The 13,658-nt window shown below is 43.8% G+C and overlaps 1 protein-coding gene across 1 annotated transcript in view; it reads right to left on the bottom strand.

The window, feature by feature from the left end:
• The window catches only part of PDGFD (platelet derived growth factor D), a 222,352-nt gene that overhangs the window by 22,167 nt on the left and 186,527 nt on the right, over nt 1–13,658 (bottom strand). The window contains exons 4-5 of the mRNA XM_060234882.1: nt 5,923–5,982; nt 104–302 (exon numbers count right to left, since the gene is read on the bottom strand). Coding sequence (XP_060090865.1) covers nt 104–302; nt 5,923–5,982 — 259 coding nt within the window. The remainder of the gene's footprint in view (nt 1–103; nt 303–5,922; nt 5,983–13,658) is intronic.

Genomic DNA, 13,658 nt, shown 5'->3' with positions numbered 1-13,658 from the left:
TGAAATGCCTTGACTGGCAAGAGAGTAGAAAAAAAGTGCTATATTGGTGTTGTGTCACAGTCATAAACCCACTCACCCCACCCCAGTGATTTCCCACTCCTACCTTTAGACTTCCTTTGATATAAATTTCTCCCTCTGTACTGGGCAGTGTCTGTGTACAGAGTGTCGAGATCTTCTTGCCAAGTATCTGGATTAAAGTGCCTGAGCAGTTCTTCCACAGTGTCAAAGCCAGCAATGGTCTGATCCAGAGCTTCTGCAGTGAGCGTTGGGTCAGTCACTGATGGAGAGTGAAAGGATACCCCCTAAGACAAACACAGAGTAAAGCGTATTTTGAAAACTACATGTAGAAAACAACCAACACAGCGTATACAAATGCAGCATATTTTGATGAAGATCACCACAGGAAGGTATGACAGGACAGCAAGACAGACTGTGAGAAACAGTGAGGTCTACCTGTGTTGTGTGCCTGACCAAGAGAGCATTGAGTAAGTAAGGTTTATGGCAAGTAGCCAAGGAATGCTGCACTGTCTAGTAAAGGAGCAAGTTGGCTGGTTGCCATAGTCTTTTATTTTAGTGTGTTCTTCTGTGTACACTGTATTATCTTTGTGTCATTTTTATGTCCCTTTTTATGTCCCCCCCCTTGTAAAGAAAAGCCTTGTATATATTGTTCTATAATTTGGCTTTGTATTTTGTAGACCTGTGACCAGGGATTCCACCAGACCACAAGAACCCATAAATAAATTGTTTTGTAGTTCATAAGTTATTTTCTGTTATTTTCTCCCCTCCTCCTTGCATATCTGAAGGGGCGTAGCCTAAACCCCCTAGACCTGGGATTGTGTATTTGACGACCAACACTCTAGAGAAACATTCTCATAGTTCATTCACAGGATGTTTTTGTGCAGGGACAGTAGATCATAAGCTTAAAAATGATGGTTCAGAGCTCTAAATTTCAACTAATTTATTTGATAAATTAGATTTAATTTATTTTTATTTTATGAAATTTAAACTCTGTCTTTCTGCTCTCATTAGGGCCAACAAGGTGCCCACTAACTTTAAAACATGCCTAACAAAATTGTATCTGCATATTGGTGACAACCCAACACAGATCTACTGATGACCTCACCTAGTGGTTGAACAGCACAGGGGACATGATAAGAACATACGAGAAGCCATGTTGGATCAGGCCAATGGCCCGTTTAGTCCAACCCTCTGTGTCACACAGTGGCCAAAAAACCCAGGTGCCATCAGGAAGTCCATCAGTGGGGCCAGGACACCAGAGGTTCTCCCACTCTTGCCCCCCCCCCCCCAAGAATACAGAGCATCACTTGCCCCAGATGGAGCCTTGCGCAACACAAAGGACAAGAGGCTGAGTTGCTGTCCCCCAGCACCACCTTCTGAAACCTACCCTCCAAATAGGCCTGGAGCCACACCAAACAGTGCCTCCAAATTCCAGCCCAGAAAGGTGATTGCAGAAGGATACCATGGCTGATGGCACTGAAAGCCACTGAGAGGCCCAGGAGAGAGTTGCACTCCCTCTGGCAGCCCAGGTTATCTACCAGGATGATTAAGAGTCTGACCCACAAATACTTTAATGTGAAAAAGTAATTGCTCCACAACACTTGAGCAGGGGGAGTTAACAAATACTTCCCTGCACTTTCTTAATCACTTAGTTTTATTCAGAACGTAAGCTTTCATGTGCATGCACACTTCTTCAGACGACGAATGAGTGTGCATGGACACGAAAGCTTACGTTCTGAATAAAACTAAGTTGGTCTTAAAGGTGCAATCGACTCCTATTTTGTTTCACTACTTCAGACCAGCACGGTTGACTATTTGGATCTTTCTTAATCACTGTTTTTCACTCTACCAGACATAATAACTCCCCATTTTTGCTAATTTCTACTGCAGAGAATTATGTGGGGCGAAAGACTTAATATTCCCCCCCACCCCAGTTTTAAATCAATCCTTTTGTGACTTTTTTTGTAACAATAAACACTTGCCCTGCCCTGGATAACCCAGGCTAGCCCAATTTCATTATTTCTTGGAAGTGAAGCAGGGTCAGCCCTGGCTAGTATTTGGTATGTGAGACCACCAGGGAATACCAGGGTCGTGATGTGGAGACACACAATGGCAAACCGCCTCTGAATGTTTCTTGCCTTTAAAACCCTATGAGATTGCCCTGAGTCAACTGTGACTTGACAACAAAATGACAATTTTTAAAAAGGTAAACATCAGCAGATCAAGTCTTTGTGGCAACCTGTCCTTTGACCCACAGAAAAAAGGTTTCACCAAGTTACTACAGTTCTACGGGGCCTGTAAAATGGAGCTCTTCTACTGGGCCTTTAGTTGAGGCAGTGGGCATCTATTAGGCCTGCCCCCAGTGACCCAGTGGTCCTGAGGCCCCAAATGACCATCTGTATCTGTTGGCTGAATCTGTTAAGGCACTGACTATTGTTTTGATTTTTAGATTTCTTTTAATCTGTAAAGTTTGAATGCTGTGGTTTTAAATGTTGTTGACCTGTGATGAAACCTGCCCTGAGCCCACTTGTGGGAAGGGTGGGAGAAAAATCCAATAAAATAAATAAACTGGGCCTCAAAAAGAAAAATGTTATAATGAGACAACTCGGCTTCCCACACTATTCATCTCACTGTTGCTATTCAATAATATCCAGTAGGTTTTTACTTGATAGAAAACATTGAAGGCCAAGGCACTAGCAATGTTCTTATTCTTCAGAGAGCGATAACAGAGAAAAGAATTCAGAATGAGATTACACTTTTTAAGAAAATAACACAGTATCTTAATTTTTTTTTTTAAAGTCAATGGGTTTTTCATGGTTACTCATGTGTGCAAGTGGCCTCATGTAAAAAAACCCAGACAGCTTAAACTAGACAAAATTGAAGCTCATTCAATCATTCAACAGAACTTATGGAACATGAAATACAGTGTTCATATATACATGTGGGCAGGGCTTTTTTTTGAGCAGGAACGCACAAGAAAGCAGTTCTGGCTGGCTTGGTGTCAGGGGTGTGTGTTAAACAATAGTGATGTCAGGGGTGGCCTAATATGCAAATGAGTTCCTGTTGGGCTTTTTTAAAACAAAAAAGCCCTGTGTTAAACAATGGTGATGTCAGGGGTGGCCTAATATGCAAATGAGTTCCTGTTGGGCTTTTTCTACAAAAAAGAAAAGCCCTGCATGTGGGGATTGGAATTGCATAGTGGAAGTCCATTTTGACTGGTGGTATTGTTTACTAGGGTTGCTAGGTCTGTGTTGGAAAATATCTGGTGACTTTGGGGGTAGATCTGGGGCAGGGCTTGGGGAGGGGAGGGGCCTCAGCATGGTACAAGGCCATAGGGTCCACCCTTCAAAGCAGCCATTTTTTCCAGGGGCTGCTGCTTGAAGGCATTTGGTGTAATTAGTAGACTGATCAAAGCCACCAAGTAATACACCGTCTTACAGTTTGCAAAAATATATTACAAGGATTGTGTACAACACATAGTAAACAATACAATATTGATAGAGGCCAGCGGTGCTAAGGTCTTTTAAAGTAGCAGAAACCCCTAGCGGGCGAATACCACCCCTGTCCCCAAATGAATAAATGTAAATCCAAACTTGGAAATAGTCCAATTGAAATTCACAAGGTGGCTGCTCCTTAGGGTTGCCAAGTCCAATTCAATAAATATCTGGGTACTTTGGGGGCAGAGCCAGGAGACTTTGGGGGTGGAGCCAGGAGACATTGGGGTGGAGCCAAGAACAAGGGTGTGACAAGCATAATTGAACTCCAAAGGAGTTCTGGCCATTACATTTAAAAAGACAGCACACCTTTATAAATGCCTTTCTTCCATAGGAAATAATGAAGGATAGGGGCACCTTCTTTTGGGGCTCATAGAATTGGACCCCCTGGTCCAATCATTTTGAAACTTGGGGGGTATTTTGGGCAGAGGCACTAGATGCTATACAAAAATGTTGGTGCCTCTTCCTCAAAAAATAGCCCCCCCCCCAGAGCCCCCAATACCCGTGGATCAATTCCCAATTATTCCCTATGGGAATTGTTCTCCACAGGGAATAATAGAGTGCCCAGTAGACATTTCCCTCCCTCCCCATGCTTTCTAAAGCGGGGGGAGGGCCTCCAAGCCAGGGAATCCCCTGCCCCCTCCCCCTCTCTCTCACACAAATACTTACGGGATCGTGTTCCTGCAGAATTTTACTTGCTCTGAAAACTGAAAGCAAAAGAAAGAGAGGGGCTGTTCTCCTACAAAACTGTTACTGACCCTTTCCCATGAAGCCCTTCCTGTTTCCTGCTCAGCCTTAAAGGCACACAGACCTGTTTGCAGGTTCTAAACCTGCAGGAGCTCTAAAACCTCATTGACTGTGGGGGCGGGGCTTCCCCTGCCAGCCAGCTGGCTGGGTGCGGGGGGAAGCCTGTAAAAACAGGGGATCCCCTGCTGGGACCTGGGGATTGGGAAGCCTACTGCTCCTAAAGAACGTAGCTTCAATGCAGTCGCTTTCTTAAAAAGACGTCTCTCTAGATTTTGATGACGTTTCAATTCCTTCTTCAGTTTTAATGGTTCGATCGTTTAGGAACCCTGTTCTACATTCTCTAATCACAGCATTAAGCTTCTCATTTTCAATGAGCACAATGTTCACGGGGGTTTTTTTTGCCCCCCTTGGGGTTTCTGTTACTTTAAAAGGCCTTAGCACTGCTGGCCTCTGTCAATATTGTATTGTTTAGTATGTGTTGTACACAATCCTTGTGATATATTTTTGAAAACTGTAAGACGGTGTATTACTTGGTGGCTTTGATCATTTTTTCCAGGGGAGCTGATCTTTGCCAGCTGCAGATCAGTTGCAAAAGCAGGAGATCTCCAGGCCCCACCTGGAGGCTGGCAACCCTATTCCAGTTGCTGGATCTAATCTCCAGGCCACAAGGTTTGGACAGCACTGGCCAGGCATTTTCCAGAATTGCTGCCTTGAAGTGACACAGGAATTAGACTCAATTTTGCCAACCTCATGGTGGTGGACAGCAAACAAGTAATAGTGCAATCCTAAACAAAGTTACACCCTTCTAAGTCCAGTGAAATCTGTTTTCTCAGAAGGAGAACACTCCTCAATTCATGGCGCAGCTGCCTATTGACTCTTGTATGGTTCTCAATCTCCAGATGCAGCCTGATGATCTCCCAGAATTATAACTGATCTCCGTATTAAAGAAATCAGTCCCACAGAGAAAATGGCTGCTTTGGAGGGTGTCTCTATGGAGTTATAACCTGCTGGCGTCCTTCCCCTCCTGAAATCCTGCCCTCCTCAGGCTCAACCTCCTAAATCTCCAAAAATTTCCCAACCTGGAAATGCCAATCTTAGCACTTCAGGCTAAGATGCCATGTTCTTCAGGCATGTTGCTCAACAGGGATGCTATCATATCTCCATTTTTATAGGTTCTGATCAAAAAATCTCCATTTCAGTTTTGCTTCTCCTTTTCTGCAAGCTTCCACACCTTTTCGTGTTTCCTCGTGCTGAATCTCTCCCAATAAAATTAATGCACCCTGAATGTTATCTCTGCACCAGTTACAAATACAGATGGTCTAATAATGCTGCACAATGCATAAACGGCAAAATAATAATAAATAAATCAGGTAAACAGGAAGAATGAAAGCCTTCACAATGATAACATGCAAAAATGAAAAAAGGGGGCATGTCCAAACATTCCTAATGCCCAGCTAGGCTGGCTTTCAGAGAAGCCAGTCTAAACTCTCCCAGTCCTCTTACCATGCCTTTAACAAGTCAGGGCACTACTGTGAAGAGCTTTGGAGCTAATTTTGGGAAATATTGTATTTTCAAATACATGTGGCTCTCTGATGGTATTCTCAGTATTTCTTCCAATGGGGAATTCCAGGTTGCTTTTCCACATGAAACAGCCAACACTTACCAAGACAGGGCTTGTGACTGATTCCCAGTTCGTTTCAGATGCAGCGGGCTGCAGATCATCCTGGAGAGCAAAAAAGAAACACAAAGAGAAAGCTATTATAGTTGCAAAACACCCGTATGCACCAAGAAGAAGAAGATGGGGGGGGGGAAGGAGGAGGCGGAGGAAGCGGCAGCAGCTGGGCATTTAGTCCACAACAAAAACTTTGTTCCATTCCTGAAATTTGTGTACAGATTTTTTGATCTGTGTTCGCATGTACATAGACACCACACTTGTGACGTATTTCTTGAAGGCTAGACACCACCCCACAGGATTTTTCCACTATTACACAGTTTTCTGCCTACCACACTGTACTGGGGATTCCCAGCAGGAAACAAACAAGCAAGCAAGCAAGCAAATAAATAAATAAATGGAATTAATTCCCTACTTTTTCTGCCCCTAAGAAATTAATTTTTCAGGGAGAGATTTGAGTATTTCTGAGGATGGCCGGTATGGAAGCACCTGGAAATATGCTTGCTGCCATATTTTCCTAACAGGCTTCTGTTATTTTACCCCATCGTTTTAATGCTAGATAAAGAAAAGCCTTGCCAATTAATGAGGTTGTTGTTAAAAATAAATGTCAGGAAGACACAGGCAGCCGAAGGCTATTTGGTGCCTGAGGCAGAAATCACACATTCTGATGGTAACATAACAACAACCTAAATAATTGGCAATTTGCTGCCTTTAATAGTACCCCTGCCAGAAGTGAGCGGCCTGACAGTAGAGATGACCCAGGAATTGAGACATGTATTTCTCTGCAACTTGTCTTCATATCAGCCTCCCTCCACCAACCAAGTACAATACATTAATTCTCCCCTGAGCAGTTCCCATCCAGGCACAAATGAGGCCAAGACCCACTTAGCTTTTAAAAAAAAGTAGCACCGGCCTCAAGTGCCCTCTGACTATTCAGCAACAGTGGCATTTCTGTCCATTGAAGACTTCCTGAAAGAAGGGCTTCCTGACTTGCTTGCCTCTGCATAAGAACATAAGAAGAGATCTGCTGGATCAGAGCAATAGTCCATCTAGTCCAGCATCCTGTCTCACGCAGTGGCCAACTAGTTCCTCTGGCCAGCATCAGGGCACAGAGGTCGAGGCCTTCCCCTGATGTTGCCTCCTGGCTATGGGATTCAGAGGCTTAGTGCCTCTGAAAGTGGAGGCTCCCCTCAGTCACCATGGCTAGCAGCTATTGATAGACTTATCCTTCACAAATCTATCTAGTCTCCTTTTAAAGGTATGTACTCCTGTGGCCATCACTACATTCTCTGGCAGTGAATTCCACAATTTGATCATGCTGCGTAAAGTCCATTCTGAACCTACTGTCCATCAGCTACATTGGATGCTCTTGATTTCTAGTATTTTTGGAGAGGGGGAAAAAATTCTCTATGTCCACTCTCTCCATCCCATGCATAATTTTAAAAATCTCTATCATGCCCCCCCTTAGTTGTCTTTCCCCTAAAAGTTAGCCTTTCCTCATAGGGAAGGTGCTCCAACCCCCTAATCATCTTGGTTGTCCTCCTCTGAACCGTTTTTTCCAGCTGTGAAATATCCTTTTTGAGTTATGGTAACCAGAACTGTACAGTGGCACCTTTAAGACCAAAAAAAGTTTTTTCAACATATGTGCTTTCATATGCATGCATGAAAAAAAAAACCCCTATTCAAACTTATAGACAAGGGCTGAACAGCAACATGATGAAGATATTTTAGGGTATACAGAAACAAAGCAGGAGTAACAAGTTATGTATATATGGTTAACAATTATTTGGATTTTATTAAGGGGGAACAATAGTGAAACAATAAATATAAATAAATTAATAAATAGGCTACCCATCTAGAACTGTACACAGTATTCCAAATAAGGCCTCACCACAGATCTTTACAGGGGCATTACAATATCATCCATTTTATTCGCAATCCCTTTCCTAATAATCCCTAACATTATACATAACACTTGCCCTTTTTCACTCCTGCAGCACACTGATTGGACACTGTGAGGCAAGATGCTGATCTGAACCAGCGGTACTTCATGACATTCTAGAAAACAATGTGTCAAACCACAAAGACAGACAAAATGATGCTTTACGATGATATTACTTCATGTTGTAGGAAGATCCACTGTCTTTAAGTAACTTGCCTTTGATGTGTTATAGTTTTTATATTGGTCTATGACCGTAATAAAAAGTTCATTCATTCATTCAAGTAACTTGTCTCCAGAAAGCAACAATAAGAGGGCCAGGATCACTGGGACGTTTAAGTTGAACTGGCTGTGTTGCCTTGAACTACAATGTGGTGCTCCTGTACAAATACATGAGTACATATGAAGCCACCTTATACTGAATCAGATCATTGGTCCACCAAGGTCAGTATTGTCTACTCTGATTGGCAGAGGCTCTCTAGGGACTCAGGCAGAGGTTTTTCACATCACTACTACTTACTTAACAGGGACTGAATCTGTGACCTTCTGCATGCTATGTAAATACTCTACCACTGAACTACAACCCCTCCCTTATAAGTAACATATAACCCACGGCAGCTCTGGGAGTCCTCCTTCCTACAGGGTCCCTGTCTTCTTTGCTGGATGCATTCAAGTCTCCAAACCTGTATCCTTCTAGTTTCCAACACAAGCAGGTGTTCTGCCCCTTGCAGCTATTAGCCATCAAGGCTCATTCAGGCAAGTATCTTCTATTTATTAATGTCCATGGAAGGAACGTTTTTTGCAATTTGCTATTATAAAAAAGCCTACAGAAAAGGTCATCTCCTCCCTTGGCACAACTGTAACAATATGCAATTATTTGCTAAGAGGGTGAAAAATGAATCCAATGAATGAAGGCTGATAAAGCATCAGCCAGTCTGTCTCCTTTTCTTTCTCAGTCAGGCTTTACTATTTTTAAACCTCTGGATATTTAGCCAGACAGAAAATGCAAGCCAATGATATGTTTAGCTTCGAAGAGAAAGGCGACACCTGTTCAGGATTCCAAATGAATGGAAGTGATTCAGTGTTCTACTGGCTTTTTGGTTCCGGAAGCTCACTCATTCCGTCGAAGCAATGGCTCTAAATGCTCCATCTGCTATTCATTGCAAGGCGATTTGGTTTCACTATCTCCTAAAGCAGCTTCAGTCACTCAGGGCTTCTGAAGGGCTTTCCACCCAGACCCACTTTTCATCTTACATTGCCAGCTGCAGATCCGGCTTGCAGATGCTTAGCGAACAACAGTGCAACTTTGCAACCTAGCTTTCCTAAGACCGAAAGCAACAGCTCTTATTATCGTGCTACTGACTGAATCCAAATTGGATTTACATTTTTCAGAGTTTGCACATGAGCTTCCAAAGAGCTGAAAATGTGGACTTTTGGTTGGCGGAGTTCCCCTGTCCCCATTTTTAAAAGAGTTTGTATAGCCTATGCAACCAGATCCCCACTCTAATGGCTGAGGTCAGACGCACATAAACTGACGAGATGGGCATGGATGAAAGCCAGATGCATGTCGGATTTTATGCGGTTGTCCAAACATCAGGATCTGGCAATGGTCGTTGGCTCGTTCGTGACCCGAACTGCCACGACTGAGACGCGGACTTTTTTGATAGTACATTAAATCCGAAATAAGAATGCTTCCGACGACTCCCGCGCGTACTTTCTATGTTTGAACACTCCACTGTAGCCGACTCGTCGCAAGCGCACATCCGCTTCCCTGCGAGAGCCCACTCCAAATGATATCATTGAACCAGCAATTGTTGACTCAGCCTTCCAACCTTCCAAGGTTGGTGTAAAATATGTATCCAGCTTGCTGGGGGAGGGGGGGAGTATAGTTGACTGGGGAAGGCAATGGCAAACCACCCTGTAAAAGGTCTGCCATGAAAACTTTGTGAAAGCAGCGTCACCCCAAAGTCGAAAACGACTGGTGCTTGCACAGGGGACCTTTCCTAAATGGGGGGGGGGGGAGGCAGATCGCCCACCTTTGCTGTCTCCCTGCCAGGGGAGGAAGATGACCCACCTTTGCTGTCTCCCCGCCAGGCAGAGAGACAGCAAAGAGAGTTGCTGTGCTCCCCCCCAATTTAAACACCACGTCGGGGTGTTTAAATGGAGGTGAGGAAGATCACCCACCTTTACTGTCTCCCCGCCAGGTGGAGAGACAGCAAAGAGAGTTGCTGTGCTCCCCCCCCCCCCCATTTAAACACCAGGTGGAGAGACAGCAAAGAGAGCTCCTGGGCTTCCCCTTCCTTTCTGGGTGTTTAAATGGGGGGGGGCAGATTGCCCACCTCTTCTGGCACCTTTTTTAAATTAAAAGCCAAGCACAATATCCCACGTACTGCGCTTGCGCGAGTGTGGAATGCCATCTCAAAAAATGAGGTCCGGTTGAGACCTCTGATCAACCAGCGACGGGACCAACGCTGCTTAGAACTGAAGGATGGAGGGATGTCTGATCAGGAAATTCGTTGTAAAAAAGCTGTGGGGTATAATAGCGACGGGTTAGGGATGGATTTAATGGTGAGTGTTACTGCGGCCTAATGAATAGTTTCACATACTGTCAGGTCGCAGCCAACTTACGGTAATTCTGTAGGGTTTTCAAGGCAAGAGTGTCAGAAACTTGCCCCTGACAAGCATGGCTAGGGATGGAAACTATTGCTTCTTTTGCTGGTATGATTACCTTTGCTCATTAACACCTCATCATCATGCAGGTGTATCTGTATCCATATGATGTACAAACTCCATATTACAAATGTATTTGCAGTTATTAACATCCATTGTATTTCTTAAACATTTAGTACTCTATAGTGGGATGTTCCAGGCTTGTAGCTCTAATCTGCTCTGATACGGACCAACTGAATTAGGAAGAACATGTGGAAGGAGACCTTGATGGGAAGGAACACTGAGGCCTGGGAAAAGACTTTATATTGGGGGGGGGGGGGGCGGTTGTAGCAGGAATTTCTTTGCATATTAGGCCACACATCTCTGATGTAGCCAATTCTCCAAGAGCTTACAGAGCTCTTAGTACAGGAACTACTGTAAGCTCCAGGAGCACTGGCTACATCAGGGGTGTGGCCTAATATGCAAAGGAGTTCCTGCTACAAAAAAGCCCTGTTTCTATTAATTGATTCAGATTACTTTGGGGGAAGTGGGAAAAAGGGGAGTCATTATTTCAGGAGATATAATTACTGGGGGAACTGTCCATCCATTTTAGAATCATAGAGTTAGAAGGAACCTCCAGGGACATCTAGTCCAACCCCCTGCACCATGGAGGAACTCACAAACACCTCCCCCTAAATTCACAGATCTACATTGTTGTCAGATGGCCATCTAGCCTCTGTTTAAAAACCTCCAAGGAAGGAGAGCCCACCACCTCCCAAGGAAGCCTGTTCCACTGAGGAATCGCTCTAATGGTCAGGAAGTTCTTCCTAATGTTGAACCAGAAACTCTTTTGATTTAATTTCAACCCACTGGTTCTGGTCCTACCTTCTGGGGCCATAGAAAACAATTCCACACCATCCTCGAGATGACAGCCCTCCAAGTACTTGAAGATGGTGATCATATCACCTCTCAGCCGCCTCCTCTCCAGGCTAAACATGCCCAGCTCCTTCAGCCTTTCCTCATAGGACTTGGTCTCCAGACCCCTCACCATTTTAGTCTGGCAAGACAGTCTTGTGATCGCATGCTGATAATGTTTGCTATCTTATCTATTAACAAAGCTTCTTCAGCATATACTCAAGGAGTCTTATGATAGTATCTGGCCAAAACCTTACAGGGAGGTGGTTTACCATATCCTTCTTCTGCACTGTGACCCTGGACTTCCTTGGTGGTCTCCAAAATACTAACCAGGGCTGACCCTATTTAACTTCTGAGATCTGATGACATCAGGCTAGCCTGGGCCATCTAAGTCAGGGTGCTTCACATATTACAGAGTAACAACCTGGGTTTGCCAAACTTTTGAGCCTATGGGTGCCTTTAGAATTCTTGCACAGTGCAGTGGACACAGCTACAAAATGTCAAGGGGTCTCCTTGCCATGAGCACTTCCATGTTGTATCCAGACTATTGTAATAATTTTGTAACAGCTAAAGCAGCTTGCAAACTAATTGAATACGTTGTGTCTGGGAAATTTACAAGTAGCCTTTCTCACCCTGAGGTATGTTGTAGCTTGGTATCAAGGTCAACTACTCCCAGAGACTATCGCTTTTGGCTGCTGCTGGCTCCAACTGGAACTGAACTAAGGGGGAGGGAAAGGGCAATATTTCATTGGCAGAAAAAGGCGCTTTTTTGCTCAAATGTATAACAGTCTGGATCAACCTATATAATTGCCTGTCTGTACCTGTATCCTTAGTCTGTAACTTCTTCATACAGTGAATAAACTATCTTTGATTCTGCAATCATAGAGGTCATCATGGATGAAGATTGTGCAGTACTTGACACAAAATGGCTGCCATAAGAGGCAGAACTAGCCACGCAATGGCTGCTGCAGCTTACCTTCAGTCACAGAGTGAAGATTCTTGTGTTCAGCACAAGATACTGAAGCAACATTTTTAAGAAATGGCAGCAGATACTGAAGCAATATTTTTTTAAAAAAACTGACAATGAATCAAATCTCTAACAGCCAATCAGAAGCCTTGCTGGACAAAAGCCCCAACATGCCTTCCCTACTTTTTAAAACCACTTGGTGAATGCAAGGAAAGGTGTAAATGGCTGCTCTGGAGCTCACAGTTACCATGTTCACGATCCTTGGCTTACAGGATCCAAGCCTTAAACTAATATTTTTTTTATTTAGCATGTCTGTATTCCAGTTTTCTCCTCAATGGGGACCCAAAGCAGTCAACAATATGTAGTGGGGGAAATATACAGCAACAGACTTATGACACACAGATCATCCATTTAAATCAGGAATGGCCAAACTGTGGCTCGGGAGCCACATGTGGCTCTTTCATACATATTGCGTGGCTCTCAAAGCCCTCACCACCCCGTTGGCCAGCTAGGAAAAGGCATTTCTCTCTTTAAATCATTTCTCCAAGCCAAGCCAGCTGGCCACTTGGAGAATGCATTTTAAGTTAAAGCTGCTTTCTTTCCACCCCTCCCTCTCCCATCTATTTGCCTTCCTTCCTTCCTGGCTTGCGACTCTCAAACATCTGACATTCATGTTTTGCGGCTCTCAAACATCTGATGTTTATTCTAAGTGGCTCTTATGTTAAACAAGTTTGGCCATCCCTGAACCAAGCCATCTCAATAAGCTCACAATGCATGGTCACCCAGCATCTTTATCTGAGGAGGGTACTGGGTACAAAATAAGCTAGCTTTGAGTATTACAGCTGAACAGAGCTTGAAAAATCCACACGCTGCATGCATGGTTAGCTGCTGAAGAGCCCAGCTGCCACTATACATCACTAGCTGTAAGTTCATTATTGGCAATGACTCTGTTAATAATAGTGTATGTGGGGGGGAGGGGGAAATGATGTACTGGGTGCTTGCTGATACGTTCTGACACAGTCTCTTGTTATAATAGGAAAGAGAGCATGATATTCCAAACTTGCTCAAAAGAACATGAAAGTTTTCAGCTGTAATTACAGTCAAGGTCAGTCCATGTTCATTTGTCTATTGATGAACAGTGAGGAAAAATGACCTATCTAATTTGCTCACTATTAGTTGGGAAACGGTGGCCAGTATGCAAGCTATTAATGAAAGTATTTGTGTCAAAATGGATTTTAAAAACAGAATAACAGTTAA

This window comes from Heteronotia binoei, chromosome 3 (assembly GCF_032191835.1).
Source record: "Heteronotia binoei isolate CCM8104 ecotype False Entrance Well chromosome 3, APGP_CSIRO_Hbin_v1, whole genome shotgun sequence".
Lineage (NCBI taxonomy): Eukaryota > Metazoa > Chordata > Lepidosauria > Squamata > Gekkonidae > Heteronotia > Heteronotia binoei.
This window is presented reverse-complemented; position numbering and strand designations above follow the sequence as displayed.